Genomic DNA, 14,977 nt, shown 5'->3' with positions numbered 1-14,977 from the left:
GATCAGTGTTCGGGGTTCTTCTCTGGGTGGGTTCCTAAGTGAACTTCGAGAAATCTGACCTTTCTTGTCTAACAAAACTTACCTTAGGTAGGCTAGTGAAGATGTTGGGTTTGGAGACAGGAAGAATGCACCTCCTTGCGCAGTTCTGCTTGTCATCACTTAATCACTTCCAGGAGATGAGACGTTTCAGTGTAAGCCACTCGCCTCCCCCCATCCTTCACTGTTTCCAGGCCTTAGATTGCTCAGACTGGAATTTCTTTCCTGCTTTATAGAAAAACCCTTCCTGATGGAAAAAAACCGGTCCACCTGCCCTGTCAAGCCAATGTGTCTGACTGCAGCATGAGGTACAGGCAGAATGAATGGAGGAAAAAAATTCACGGAAGTTGCCCACATGACTTTATTCCCCTCTTTCCCAGGCTCCTTTATCTTTCCCTGTCCTGACAAAACTTTGGCTTCCAGGATAAAATCAGGGGTGTGAAGGAGGGCTTTCTGTCCAAACTGTCCTGTTGGAAGCAAATTGAAGACTTTCTATGAGTTACTTCTGTTCTACAATTTTCTCTAGCCATCCAACCAACAGGCATGATGGAGACGGAGAATAAGGAACAAGGGTGAACTTCAGTCCTTCACGGGCCTAGCTACTTCAGGATTTGTGCAGGTCATGAAACTCAGTCACGTGACTCAGAAGGGGACCCTCCCTCTGCCACCATGGAGGATGATACTCCTAGCCAAGAGATGGTCTCTGAGGTCAAGGAGAGGCAGGCCACTTCCTCTTGTTCTGTTTCTCCAACCTTCCACACAGAACAAAAGCGAGCCTGTATAGGTGTCTTTTGGTTTTATGTGACGTGTTTTATGTGAGACCCTCCTGCCTCAGCCTCTCAAGTGCTGGGATTATAGGTGTGCACTAGCAGACCTGGCTTTAAAACCTAAGTAGGAAGCACTTAGGGCATCATTCCAAAATAAACAAGTTTCTACCTTTTGTTCTTTAGAACATAAGGGTCGCCAGGTGGTGGTAGCTCACACCTTTAGTCCCAGCACTCGGGAGGCAGAAGCTGGCGGATCTCTGTGAGTTCAAGCCCAGCCTGGTCTACAAAAGCTAGTTCCAGGACAGCCTCCAAAGCCACAGAGAAACCCTGTCTCGAGAAACCAAGGCAGAGTGGGGGAGTGGGGGTGGGGTGGGGGGTCCTCGTGGGGACTCACGTTTCCCACTTAGTTGAAGGAGTCTAAATCAACATTTCTGTGGTCAGCACTGAACACCTATGTTCAGGTGCTCTGGGGTAGATCCTGGGCCACCTGGCAGGGAACACAGGAGCTATCACAGTGCTTAAATCCAGATGAACCAGGGTTGCCCAGTTTGCAATAGTGCTTTTTATATATGAAAGACATTGAGGGCTGGCTCCCTTTCGGTAGAAGAGGAAGGTGACCGCCATACTTATTTGACATCGTATGTGGATCCAGACCAGGATAGTGAAGCATAGTAGCAATATTTTCTTAGCTGAAACACATTCATTTTATTTACCTATCATTCTGCATTTGACATACTGTCACCTTACTCCTTTCTCCCAAAAAACATTAAGTACCAAGCACCTAAGTGCAATTTTCACGTTACTGACTTATTGTGAAATTGACTTTGGCAGAATCATTCAGTAGAATCAGTACACTGCCCTGATGAAAAGATTTCTCTGAGCTTACTAGCCCTGAGACTACAGTTAGGCAAAACAGATGCATGGCCTTATGGTTAACAGCCTAAAGACAAGGACTTAGGTAAGTGAGCCAGCTTCCTCTCCTCAGGGTGTCCTTGCACAAGCTGTTCTCTGGCTCTCTTGCTTCCCCCGTGAAACACAGGATGTTGTACAATAGCTGTGTACTTTTTTTTCCCTAAGCACTAGATGCCTGATACTGTCTGTATTTTAGTCTTGTGCAATGTCTACAACAGCCCAGTCAATAAATAAGAAGTCTCAGAGGTTGACTGTCTGCTAGATGGCAGGAGTACTTTCCTGAGCCCATGTCCACTCTTGAGAATTTTCCCAGCTATATCAAATGAATTCAGCAGATTCCCTCTTGTCCAAACTCAGTTCAGTGACAAGTAGGGTTCTGGAACTGCTTAAATCAAGGCGAAAATGACAATAGAGCCTTCAGTGACAGGCCAGGTGGTTTGTTGGTACCCCAGCCCAAGGCTGGCATTTCCTGTCACCCTAGCAGCCTCCCACCCACACAGGGGTTGGAGGGCGGCAAAGCTTTGCTGGGGAAAGGCTGGGCTTACGTGAGGAGCTGCTCTGGGCTTCCTTAGCTGACTGGGCATCACCCCCTCAGCTCTCAACCTCCAGGAACAAGCTACTCTCAAAATAGAAAATGAGCAGGACAATGCTGTCTGTAAAAATCTGTTTAATAAATATACATCTTAGAAGTACCAAAATAATTACCAACAAAATACACCATATACAACATTTACAAGAGGGTAACAAAAACCTCAGTCGGGAGTGACTAGCACATACCACTCAACACCTGGTTCTACATGTGAGGACATACCAGGCTCAGCTACCAGATCTACCGTTCAGTCAAAAGCACAATAAATAGAATGTGGTCCCTTTCATCAGTCTGGAAAACCACCTCCCAAAACCTCACGAATGTGAGCTTTAAAAGACATTTTCTTTGAATTCCAATGATCTGTTTCCCCATTTCACAAAAATAACAATCTGCCATCACCAGAGTAAGATGCTTGGGGGCAGGCTGTGTGCAGTGTGGTGGTAAGTATATCCCTTTCTTTCTTTTTTTTCTTCTTTTCTTTCTTTTTAGAAAAATAAAACTCTTGTTTTATACAAATATACAAGTCCATGTTCTTTTTGACACTTTCCACTCATAATGTCAGACGTTGGCCTCCAAATACACAGTCATCATAGGGCAGCTAAAACAAGAGGGGAAAAAAAAAAGGCATATTAAATTCCTAGAACTTTGCCAAGACATTGGGATGAGGGGAGGGGACTGCTTCTGCAAATAACTCACAATCTTGGACTCTTTCCTCCTTAACCCAAATAGAATGAATCCCCCATGCTGTCGGAGTTTTCCTTCATTGATTCTCTCCCTTAAAAACAATCTAAGCTACGGCAGGAGGTGTAGTTCAATGGCAGAACACATGCCTGTTACCACGTGTTAAGGCCTGGGTTCAAACTCCAGAACCTCCCTTCACCTCCAAGGGTTAAAACAAATCAGAGAGACAAGTTCTTGGGATACTGGTTTTGCAAGCTGCGTTTCGTTAAATAATTATGTTGAGATCCCTATAATAAAGACTAGTTCTGCTCTAGGGACGGGAGAGGGGTGAGGGAGAATGGACCATTCTGGTAGTGACGAACACTCACCTCATCCTCCGTGAATTCTGACTCTGTGTCGTAGCTCTCCTCATCCTCACTCTCGGGCAGCATCTGAAGATTTTCCCGGGTCAGCTGGCCCAGCTGCTGCTGTATCCGGGTACTTGGTCGGCCCCAGGTGAGCTGATAGGGGGAGTAGCCTTGGTAGGTCACTCTATTGACGTCAGCACCACACTTCAACAGGAGCGACACCAGTTCAGGGTTCTGCAGGTCCACTGCCAGGTGGAGGGCTGTCCGGCCATTGCAGGGCTCCTGAAACCAAAGCAATCAGACATGTTTAAGGCCACATCTGGAAATCCACTTGCAGTAAGAACAAGTCTGGAAGAGTTCAGGAGGAACCTGACTGGCTCCAACTAGAAGGGAACTGCACTCACCTGGGCATTGACATCGGCACCCAAAGACACCAAATGCTCCACGATGCCCAGGTAGCCATGGATGGAGGCGAGGTGCAGACACGTGTGGCCTAGAGGAATAAGAGACAAAAAATATAACTACTTGTTTCAATTGTCACACAACTCGTGCCCTATTTTCTTATGGGACAACCACAAATATCCTCAATTCTTAAGAACTCAGAATTTGAGTTTTGACTGAACATTATTATAAGGACATCAAGAAGGGATTTTTTTTAAAGTCCATATTGTCTGAACGTTTTATGTTGAGAGTTTAGGCTCTAGCCTAGACTCAAGTGGGCCCACCTCTCCCTTCTCTGTGTCCTGGGATGGACTGATAGACCTACCATTGTAGTTGGTGGCCTGCAGGATGGAGTGGAGATGCTGAGGTGTGCACGTCTGTGTCAGGACTCCTACACTGGCCAGGCAGCCCTGCTCACAGGCAAGATGTAGAGGGGTATTTCCTCGAAAGTCTCGGAGCTCAGGATCACAGCCAGCTTCCAAAAGTGCCTCAGCAATTCCTGGCTGGTTGGTGATCACAGCCAAGTGAAGTGGAGTCTACAAACGGAAGAGGAAACAGAACGGGGATAAGTCATGGAGCAAATCCATAGTCTTGAGTTTCCTGAACCCCAGACAACTCCTTGTGAATTCTGCTCCTCCCTGATGGCTACAGGGGACCAGGCAAACATGAAGCCCCAGTTGGGTCGTAAAGACCTCACCAAACCCCTGGGATTTTCTTCAAGCTCTAAGATGTTGGCTAATTTGAATGTAAAAGGCCAGGGCAGATAAGGGCTCAGTGACTATTAATTTAGAAACACTTTGGGGGCGACTGAGCTAACATCCAACTCCACCACCAGGTCAAAGAGGGCACGGCTGGGGCAGCGCGCACCTGCTGCAGGTTGTTCTGGAAGTTGAGGAAGGCCAGGTCTCCCTTCACCTGCCGAATCACTTCCATGGTCAGAGTCTTCTCTTCATGGATGATTGCCAAGTGCAGGAACCTGAGGGATGACAGGGAAAGCCCCCGAGGGGCGGTGAGCGCACTGCGTGGGGGCCCCCAAGAGGCGCGGGCTGCGGGGGATTGCGCAAGGCCGGGGTTTCTGGAGGCCGCGGCCGCGGTGTTTTCCGCGAGGTTATTATGAGCTGAGTGTTCCTGGCAGGGGCCCAGGGACTTTCCGTGCCCCACCCCCTCCGGGCGGGCGCCGGCCAGACCGGCCCGCCCTCCGCCGCCCGGAACGCCCTGTACTTCCCCTCGCGGCCGCGCGGCGCCCGGCGGCTGCGCGCACAACTGCCAGGCCGGGACTTGGCGTCCCCGCGGCCGCCCCGCCCCGCCCCCGGCCTGCGCTCGGCTACGCCGGGTCCCTGGCAGGGGAGGAGAAGGGGGATGGGATGGGGAGGCAGGCGACCTGGGCGCTCGCCATCCCCGGGAGCCCCGTCGTGCTCCCTCCGTGCAGAGCCCCGAGCGCGCTGCAGGTCCCCACCGCACCCCACCCCAGGCCTCCCGCGCGCGACCCCGCCGCCCGTGCCCGCCGCCACTTACGAGTCTCCGTCCTCCGTGAGCTGCTGCTTCCAGGGCTCGGCGGCCAGCGGCGCCTCCTGCGGCTGCAGGCGGATCTCCTGCAGCTCCTTCACCATCTGCTCGTACTCCTCGTCCTTCATGGAGTCCAGGCCGCTGTCGTGGCGATCGTCCACCAGCCGCTCCTTCTTGAGAGCGTCCCGCGGGCCCTCCATGGCCCAGTCCTGGCCGTGGCCGGCTGGCTGAAACATGGCTGCGCGGGGCTGCGTGCGGGGCTGCGAGCTGCAAGCTGCTGGCGGCTGGGCGGCGAGTTGCGACTGTTGTGGGCTCGCCAGCGCCGCCGCGCCGCCCTATAAACGCTGGCAGGGGATTTCTCAGGGGCGGGGTCAGGCTCGGGGAATTTCCAAGCCAGTCAGACTAGAAAAAGAACTGGCTCGTCCTCGACTGAGAAGCCTAAACCCAGGGCCGGGGTTCATTGGAGAAACTCCCTGCGATGAGCCACTGGGGTCATGCACAGGGAACTTTTTGATGAGCCCTGAGTGGCTGGAAAGTCCTCCGGACCAGGCCCCCTCCCTCTAGGTACTTCCCTGCAGCCTGCACTCAGTAACCCCAGGCCTCTGCAAGAACCCTGCTTTCCCTGGGGTTTCCCACCGTTGTCGATTGGATGTGGGGTCCTCAGCTGTTGAGATCCCAAGGACGCAGACCCGCTGGGCGGTTCCTCTTAGCGATTTGCCAATTTGCAGGTCCTTTCCGGTTTTTGATCTTTTGAAAACCCACGAGTGGAAATGCTGGCTGACTGCAGGGATTCGCTTCTCATAAATTTCTTCGAGGAAGGAGACATGAGTGTCACTAGGCCGTCTGTGTTTTGCCCATTCCAGGCTCTAGGCACTGCAGGGACATTTGGCCGTCCCTCACCCCCACCCCATGAAGCTGGGAAGCTTTGACATTAAAAACACCCAAGCGCTTGGAGAACCCCTAGAATATTAAATAGGGTTCGATAATCTTGTCTCCTGGGGGAGGGCGAACTCTAGCTATGTATGGAAAAAGTGTTAAATAGAAACCACATTTTTTTTTTTAAAAAAAGTAGAGCAAGGTGTAGTAGTGTTTGCAGTAGAAGTTGTAGCTTCCTAGCAACAGTAACTGTTGAGTTCTTGTGTCAGATTTACCACTTGCTGCAGAGAATGGAGTCTGAGTTTATGGTGAGTGCCTAGCGGAGCAACTGGCTTAGTACTTTAGCCAAGGCTGGCCCTTAATTATAGCTAAGAAAGTAGCTGCAAGGCATCCTGTAGGATGCTCAAGGCAGTCCTCACATTGACCACATCTGAACCCTGCTGGCTCTTCCAGGGTCCTTGCTCCCCAGGGAAGGCAGCATTGTGGGTAGCTACTCCCCAGAGAAAGGGATTTGGTCCTGTGATGCACTAGTTTTACCTGCAGAAATAGAATATCTGCTTTCACCCCTTCTCCACTTAGGAGCCTGCAATCTGTCAACTCCCTCTAGAATTAGCTCAGGAGAAGTAAGGCACCTTGGGTCAGACTTTGTCAGAAACAGACCCAAGAGGCCTCTGTAGTTCCTCAGATTTCTGGTGAGACTTGATCTTTTTCTTGATGAGCCATATACCAACTCTCCTTTCTCTTCATAATTCCATCCCCTTCCCCAGTATATGGATGTGAGGACACTGGGGGAAAGATGTAAAATCCATGAAAAAACAAAACAAAACCTCCAGATAGTAAGGATCCCATGTTAAAATGAAACTTTCCCAGTGAGTTCTGTTCATCAACCCTGCAGGCTTGCTCTGCACATATACAATTATTGAGGCCAAGTGAGACTGATTGTAAGTAGGAGATCTCAATTCCAGGCTCTGTCTTTCATTAAATACATTAGTGGGAGAAGCCATTTGCCTTTTTGTGTGTATGTGGTATGCTTGCTTTTATAGTAGTGGGGTTGGATTTGTGCCCATGAGATAATTAGAGCCAGGGTTCACATTGTAGCCCCAGGTTGGTCTGAAACCTGGTTGTCCAGGTTAATCTGTTGGTAAGACTTCTGCCTCAGCACCCCCCAGTGCTGGGATTGCAGCTGTAGACTGTCAGTCCTGACATATTTGAGATACTCTGTGGCTTCAAAATTGTATCATTTGTCTACAAATACATGCCCCGCTCTGCTTTGGAAGTATGAGCATGGGCTTTTGGAAAATCACAGTATAAATTTTTGGAGGAATCCCAGCCCTTTATGCATCACACTGTTAGTTCTCAGAATTAATATTGTAAGCTAGGTATTGTTTCCATTTCCCTAAAGAGAAAGACAAAATACCTAGAAATTTACCCAGGCACCCAATGACAGCTTGTCTAATTTCTACCACAATATAGTAATCATTTTGCTAAAGTGGATGTCATGTTAACACTTGGAAACACCTTGTAAAAATGAGACCAAATATAGTATAATTTGGAATATACTCAAAGTATTTAGCTGAGTTCAAGGCCAATGTGGGCAACATAAGACTCTGTCTCGAAAAGCCCTTTCCCCTCCTCCCAGGCCTCCAAAAAAGTATTTTCTCTTCCACCTGGGATGTAAAGTAGAGGGTACATGTTTTTCCATCTGGAGATTAGTTCTTCAAAATGTATAGCAGGAGCCAGGTGGTGGTGTTGGCAGTGGCATCAGAGTGGCTGGGAGGTAGGAGCAGGCAGATCTCCAAATTTGAGGCCAGCCTGTTCTACAGAGTGAGTTCCAGGACAGACAGAGATACACAGAGAAACCCTGTCTCAAAAAACCAAAAAGAAAAAAAATGGATAGCAAGGGCTGGAGCAATGCCTCAGCGCAACTAAGAGCACTGGCAACTTTTGTAGAGGACCTGAGTTTGATTCCCAGCACCTACAAGGTGGCTCACAGTAGCCTGCAAATCCAGTACCAGGGGATCCAACACCTTTTAGCACCAGGCAACAAATGTGGTATACATACATACATGCAGGCAAAACATCCATGCACATATATTTTTTAAATAATAAAAAATTTGAACAATGTATCCTATTTTAATGTTTAATTTTAAACAATGTATCCTCAAATTTAATTAAATTTTATATTATTTTAAACAATGTATCCTAAATTAAACTTTGTAAAAAAATTTTTTTTACCCCATTGTGAACTCAAAGCCCCGGCTATAAAAGGTACATCAGAGGATGATCTGGGGCTGTAAGTGTAAAAATGAAGGAGTATGTGTGTTTATGTGTCCTTTGAGATTTCCTGTCCCCACCACCTGAGGCCTTGTGATCTACCTCTGTATTGTTTAGTGTGACACCTAGTGGTGGAAGTCAGGCTCAGGCCCTTCTGGGTTTTGGCAAAACCCTTTGAAACTTTGGGAGGTGCTGAGCCTGGATGACTTGTCCCTCCCTGGGAATTCCCAAGGAGGTACCTTTTGTTTACCTGCATCCCAGGGAGATGGTGTTGAATAAAGTGAGCCGACAGGTATTCTCCCCAGCAAGTACAGCTCAAGATAGCTTAAGTCAACAAAGGTTACAACTCGGGGGAAAAGAATATCAGACTCATAAGCAGGTTTGGGTGTGGACACACAAAAGGGGAAGATACTAGTCAATGAAAGTGTCTGGCTTTTACAGCACTGAATTTGTGGACCCTTCTGCACCTCAGTTTTCTCTCATTGTCAAACATTTTATCTAAGTTTAACAACTTTTAAGATGTTAATACTTTATATAATTTTTTTTTTTTTTTTTTTTGAGATGAGGTCTCACCATGGGGCTCTAGCTGGGCTCTAGGCTCTTGCCTTGGCCTCCTGGGTGCTGGAATTGCAATTGTATGCCACTAAGCCCAGCCCTGGCTCTGTGTTTGTGGGTACAGTGCTAGGAAATGACCCCAGGATTCCTTGAAAAGATAACAAACACATACTTCACACTTTTTTTTCTTTTTAATGCAGAATGCAAAGATAATAAGTTGTACCTTGTAGCAACTTAGTGCTTTAGGCCAGGATGCAGCCTCAGGAGGTGACCAGTGACGCACTGGGACTTGTGGACTGAGCAACCCCATAGGTAAGGGGCATTGTCCAGGCAGATGAGACTTCTCGAATCCTCCCAGGTGAGACTCAATCTTCTATCTTCATGGGGTTTCTTCACAAGTTCAACCAGGGCCTCCAACCTTTCTCTTCTTCTGTGCCGCCCCCCTCCCTACTATGGGCAGGCTGGCAAGTGTCAGTTGGCCAATTAGTCCTAAATTGTCCTCAGACAGTAGAACTCCTGAATGAGACTATCCCTCCGCAGAGCCGCTGGGCTGGAGGATAGAGGGGCAGGAGACCTAAAGAGCAAGCATGGCAGGCATGCTCTATGCCCAGCGCTGCTGTGGCCGTATGAATGCAAACGTGCCTTCTGTTTCTAACCCAGACTTCTGTGGTCAGACGCTGGAAACCCCACCCCACCCTCACCCCCACCCCCACCCCTACATCCCCACCCCACCCCCAGCCAAGTATCTTTTCCCACAGAAAGGCAGCTGTCAGGACTTCCATTTGCACTGAGATAAAAATAAACAGCCAAAACCTCAGTGGGCTTCCTTTGCTTCAGATCCTGAATTGTAATGGAGATCAAAGCCTTGGAGGATGTCAGCCTCCAGCACCTACCCACGGAGGCCAGGCAGGTCTCACAGGAGGGTCCGGAAGGTGGGTCGCACCTCCTTTACTTCACTCACTTTGAGGTTAGGCCATGGTCCTCTGTTGTACTGGCTGTTCAGTTTGTCTCCCATTTGTTGAAGAAAGAAACAAACAACCAAAAAATAACCCCGAATATGGATGTGCAGTTTTCCAGGGTTTTTTTGTTTGTTTGTTTTGTTTTTTGTTTTTTTTTCGAGACAGGGTTTCTCTGTGACTTTGGAGGCTGTTCTATCTAGGCTGGCTTCAAACTCACAGAGATCTGCCTGCCTCTGCCTCCTGAGTGCTGGGATTAAAGGCGTGTGCCACCAACGCCCGGCTTTAGTTTTCCAGTTTTTAAGACACCACACAGCCAGGTCTGGTGGCATGGGCTTGTAATTCCAGCTACTCAAGAGGCCCAAAGAAGGAAGATCAAAAGTTCAAGACCTGCTTGGACTACCATTGAGTTCATGGCCAGCCTGGACTAGTGAGACCCTGCATCAGAATAATAAGTAAAAAGGTGCCTGGGAATATAACTCACAGATAAGGCACTGGCCTACCATGTGTAATAATTCAAAATCACACTGAATTGAAGCTGATTTAATCCCAGCACTCAGAGGTAGAGGCATGCAGATCTCTGAATTTGAGGCTAGCCTAGTTTACAGAGTGAATTCCTGGATAGCCAGGGCTACACAGAGAAATCCTGTCTCCAAAAACACAAAATGAATGAATGAATGAATGAATCAATCAATCAATCAATCAGTTCCAGCACTGAGAGGGGAAGGGGACACCAGGTCCCAGCCTCAACCAAGAAACTTTTTGCAATCAGTTCCTGCTGGCAAAGGGAAAATCAGTTTTCTTCAATGGAGTGTCACTGGTATGTTAGCCACACTCCAGGGCAGGAGTAGTTGGTCAACACAAAACAAAGTCTCTGTTTTGTTTTTGTTTTATTTTCATTGTATGTATATGGGTGTTTTGCCTGAATGTATGTCTGTGTGCGCCACGGTGTATGCACTGCCTACAGAGGCCAGAAGAGGGCATCAGATCCCCTTTGGGACTGGAGTTGAGCTGTCTGTGGGAGCTGGGGATGGAACTCAGGTGCTTTGGAACCATCTCTCCAGTCCCCATGTTTTTGTTTTGTTGTTGTTATTTGTGTGTGAGAAAGGTTTTTGTTTCACTTTGTTTTGGCATTTTTTGTCCTATTGTTTTTCATTGAGACAGAATAGTTATTCTTAAAAAAAAAAAAAAAAAAAAAAAAAAAAGACTGAAATGGCTATGTGGCCTGGAAGGTGTTACGTTTCCTTTAAGAGAAACCTCCAAACTCCAGTGCAGAGTGGTGCCTTCCAGCCAGCAGCCTGAATTGCAGCTGCCCCCAGCCTATTCAGAGTTGGTGAGTTAGGGACCTTTTCATTTTAACCATTCTCTTAGGTGTATAATGGGATCATGTGTAGCTTTAGTTTGTACATCTGTAATGACTACAGCTTTTTTTTTAAAGATTTTATTTATTTATTATGTATACAGTCTTCTGCCTGCATGCCAGCAGAGAGTACCAGATCTCATTCAAAGTGGTTGTGAGCCACCATGTGGTTGCCGGGAATTGAACTCAAGACCTCTGGAAAAACTGTCAGTGCTCTTAACTACTGAGCCATCTGCCCAGCCCCTCAAACAGCTTTTTATAAGCTTATTTGCTATCTGGATATCTTTCTAGATAGTTTCATACATATATATGATGTAGTGTAATTATAGAAAGATTATAAAAACCAAACAACATCTTTTGGCTAAGTTAGTGCATAGACCCTGAGGTAGCCTCTTTATTTAGCAATGGTATGATGTGAATGATTGTTTGGGGGAGACAATAACTTTTACTCCTGTGTCTGCTTCTGTGTGTGTGTGTGTGTGTGTGTGTGTGTGTGTGTGTGTATGTACATGAATTTTTTTTTGTGTGTATGTGTGTGTGTGTGTGCATTCGTGTGTTTGTACATTGGTGTGTGTTTGTACACATGTGTGCATGTGTGTGTGTGTGCACATATGTGTGTATGTGTGCCTGGCAGGCAAGGTTAGAACTAAAGTCTCTGAGTCCTGAAAAGTGTTCTCCCTCCCCCTAAGCAGCCTTTAAATCTTGCACTGTAAAAGAGGACAATTGCAACATTTGTTCTGATTTTCTCAAGAGAACCACTTGTATCTACTTTAAGGTCTCCGATGCCCGCCCGGGCATGGCTTCTCTCACCCGGGGTAGTTGCTGCAGGGGTGGGAGGAGGTCTGCAGTGTCAGTCCTGGCCAGAACTGGTTCTCTCTTCTCTGCTTGTTGACTGTAACCCGGCAACAGGTACGGTTATGTAGGGTGGTTCACCTCTGTTGTGTTCCAGAAGGAGTGCTGGGGTCAGGAATGCCCAGGGGCTTTCACAGCACGGGGCTTTGTCACGTGCAGGTGCCTCATTCTGAGTTTAGTCAGGGGAGGAGGAGGCTTAGTAGGAAAGTGGATCCAGAAGAGGAGCCTGGTACCTGCCAGCTCTAGTGTAGACAGAGGTCCCTGTGTATGGGCCGCAGGGGCCTATTGCTTCTTCTCAGCTCCAGGGGCATAAACCCCGTCCACCACTGGAAACTGCTTGGAAAGTCTGCCCCTCCCATGCTCCAAGTTTGGGGAATGGTTTGGACAAAGAAACAGGATGGAGGTTGCTGACAGGTTGTTTTAGATTACAGAGTAATGGGACCTTGGCCTCAGCATGGTCGTGTGAGTGGCTCCAGGCCTCTCTTGCCACACTGTTTTCTGAAGCTGGCCTTCCCATCGCTGGGTAAGCAGTAGTCTTGTCTCTAAAGCTACGGTGGGGAGGGGCACCTGTGTAAACAGAGAGTCTGAAAGTAATGGTTAGTTAATTTTTACACACTCAAGGCAAGGTGCAGGCAGAATAAGAAGAGTCATAGCTGGAAGATATGAGCAAGGAAGGCATACCTCGGCCTGGAATGTTTTTTCTTTGTTGTGAGGCCTCTGCTGTTGGAGTCCAGTCTCATGACTGTCATATTCTCTCTGGATAAGTCATTTAGCTTAGCTCAGGGATGCTCATCATTTCCTATGGACTAGGGCAGCTTCTACGCTGAAGTTCAGGGAATACTTTTATTAAAACATTGACATTTTTAGAAATACAGGTGAACTGGGATGTCTGTCATTAAGTCACTTGATGCTAATATTTGAAAATGGAGCCAATTTGCCAGACTTGGAGAAACAGAAAGCAATAACTGAAACTCCAAGAGGTCATGAGGAAGCTGGGTGGGGTTGTCAACATGGGCATGGATCTTGACAAATAATTTTTGTGAATTAAAATGTGAAGAGAGAGCAGCAGGGGAGACCTGTAGAATCTGGTTCCCATGCTGATACTGCCAACTTGAAGGACTCAGGTTCACCCTCAGGGTGTCAGGACATCTAGAGAGCACCAAGTTGAACCTGAGGGTTGGGAGCACGGGGGACACAGGAGGAAGAACATTTACATGAGGAGCAGAATCATGGCTTTCCAGAGAGGGCAGAGAGCCAGGGTGAAATTCAGGCGCCAAGAGGCTCACAGTGCAATGGTGCTGTCTGCAGCGACATCTTCTGTTCATTTGTGGAATAACCTTTCTTTGAGGCACGGAAGGGATTGGGGTCCGGCTGGATAGAGGATGCGACTCTAGGCCAGATACCTGGTTGAGAGAATGCTGTATTTATCGTAAACCGAAGAAAATATCTCGTTTTGCCTGAGACACTCTCCCTTCAGCTTGTAGCCAGCCATCCCAGGCCACTGACTATTTTGAAATGGCACCGAAACATCATCTCTATCTGTTTCCACTTCCCTGCTTGACAGGGCTGTCCGTATGTAACCCAGGCTGCCCTGGAACTTGTTTCTCTTGCTACAGCTTGCCGGAATTGGAATTACAACACTTGGGGTGACAGGTGACAGGAATAAGTTATCATGCTTAGCGCCCCCCCCCCCGTGTGTGTGTGTGTGTGTGTGTGTGTGTGTGTGTGTGTGTGTGTGTGTGTTTTAATTTGTTGTTGGCTTGTTTTCAGTTTTGTTGAGTCAGGGTCTATTTCTATACACTAAGTTGGGCTGGAACCCACTATGTACCCCAGGCTGGCCTCAGACTCACAGCAACCCTCCAGTCTCCGTTTTCTAAGTGCTTGGATTAAGGTGTGAACCACCGTGACCAGCTCATTTTTTTTTCCTGTTTTAAAGGAAATAGTTGAGAACTCACAGGCATCGCTAAGAGATCTCAGGTCCAGTGTTCAAGTCCATCCCTGGTATTGCCGTTCCTATGGTTTCCCTCCAAGACCTACAGAAGCTGGTGTTGTTGCTATTTTATTTGTTGGTTTATTTGTTTTTGTGAGTCTCCCTGTATAACCCCAGCTAGGTGGAACTCACCTCAAACAGAGATCCACGGGCCATTATTTCCTCCACCCTGAGTGCAGTGACAAGAGGATCTAGCCACTATATTCCAGTTATAATGTCCTTTATTATTTTTATATCAAAGGTATTTTGATTTTTTTTTTTTTTTGAGAAAGGGTTTCTCCTGGCTGTCCTGGAACTCACTCTGTAGACCAGGCTGGACTCGAACTTGGATATACCACTGCCTCTGCCTCTGAGTGCATATTTTGATCATTTTAAAATTCAGGTTTTGGGGGCTGGAGAGATGGCTCAGAGGTTAAAAGCACTGACTGCTCTTCCAGGGTCCTGAGTTCAATTCCCAGCAACCACATGGTGGCTCACAACCATCTATAATGAGATCTGGTGCCCTCTCCAGGCCTGCAGGCAAACATGCAGGCAGAATATTGTATCCATAATAAATAAAATGTTAAAAAAATAAAATTCAGGTTTTGTGTAAACATAACACCTGTATGTGGTTGAAAACTTCAGATGGGGAGGTTGAGGATGTGGCTCAGCTGGTAGAGTGACCATCCAGCATGCACAGATTCGGGGTCAGTCCCCAGCATGGCATAAAATCAGATGCAACGGTGCACAGGTATAACCCAGCACATGGGAGGCAGAGGCAGGATAAGCAGAAGTTCAAGGCCATGGTCATCTACATAGTGAATTGAAGGCCAACCTCGGGGTGTCTGAGACCCTG

At 47.7% G+C, this 14,977-nt stretch overlaps 1 protein-coding gene across 1 annotated transcript; it reads right to left on the bottom strand.

Moving 5' to 3' along the window:
- Nucleotides 1–2,365: 2,365 nt before the first annotated feature.
- Nucleotides 2,366–5,595, bottom strand: Nfkbia (NFKB inhibitor alpha). Its single transcript, XM_027419690.2, has 6 exons — nt 5,289–5,595; nt 4,641–4,749; nt 4,099–4,309; nt 3,737–3,825; nt 3,354–3,614; nt 2,366–2,902 (listed from the first exon to the last, which is right to left on the bottom strand). Exons 1-6 carry the CDS (start codon nt 5,513–5,515, stop codon nt 2,855–2,857), a joined length of 945 nt encoding a protein of 314 aa, XP_027275491.1. The 5' UTR covers nt 5,516–5,595; the 3' UTR covers nt 2,366–2,854.
- Between the last annotated feature and the right edge of the window lie 9,382 nt (nt 5,596–14,977).

The sequence above is a fragment of the Cricetulus griseus genome, chromosome 5 (genome assembly GCF_003668045.3).
Source record: "Cricetulus griseus strain 17A/GY chromosome 5, alternate assembly CriGri-PICRH-1.0, whole genome shotgun sequence".
Lineage (NCBI taxonomy): Eukaryota > Metazoa > Chordata > Mammalia > Rodentia > Cricetidae > Cricetulus > Cricetulus griseus.
This window is presented reverse-complemented; position numbering and strand designations above follow the sequence as displayed.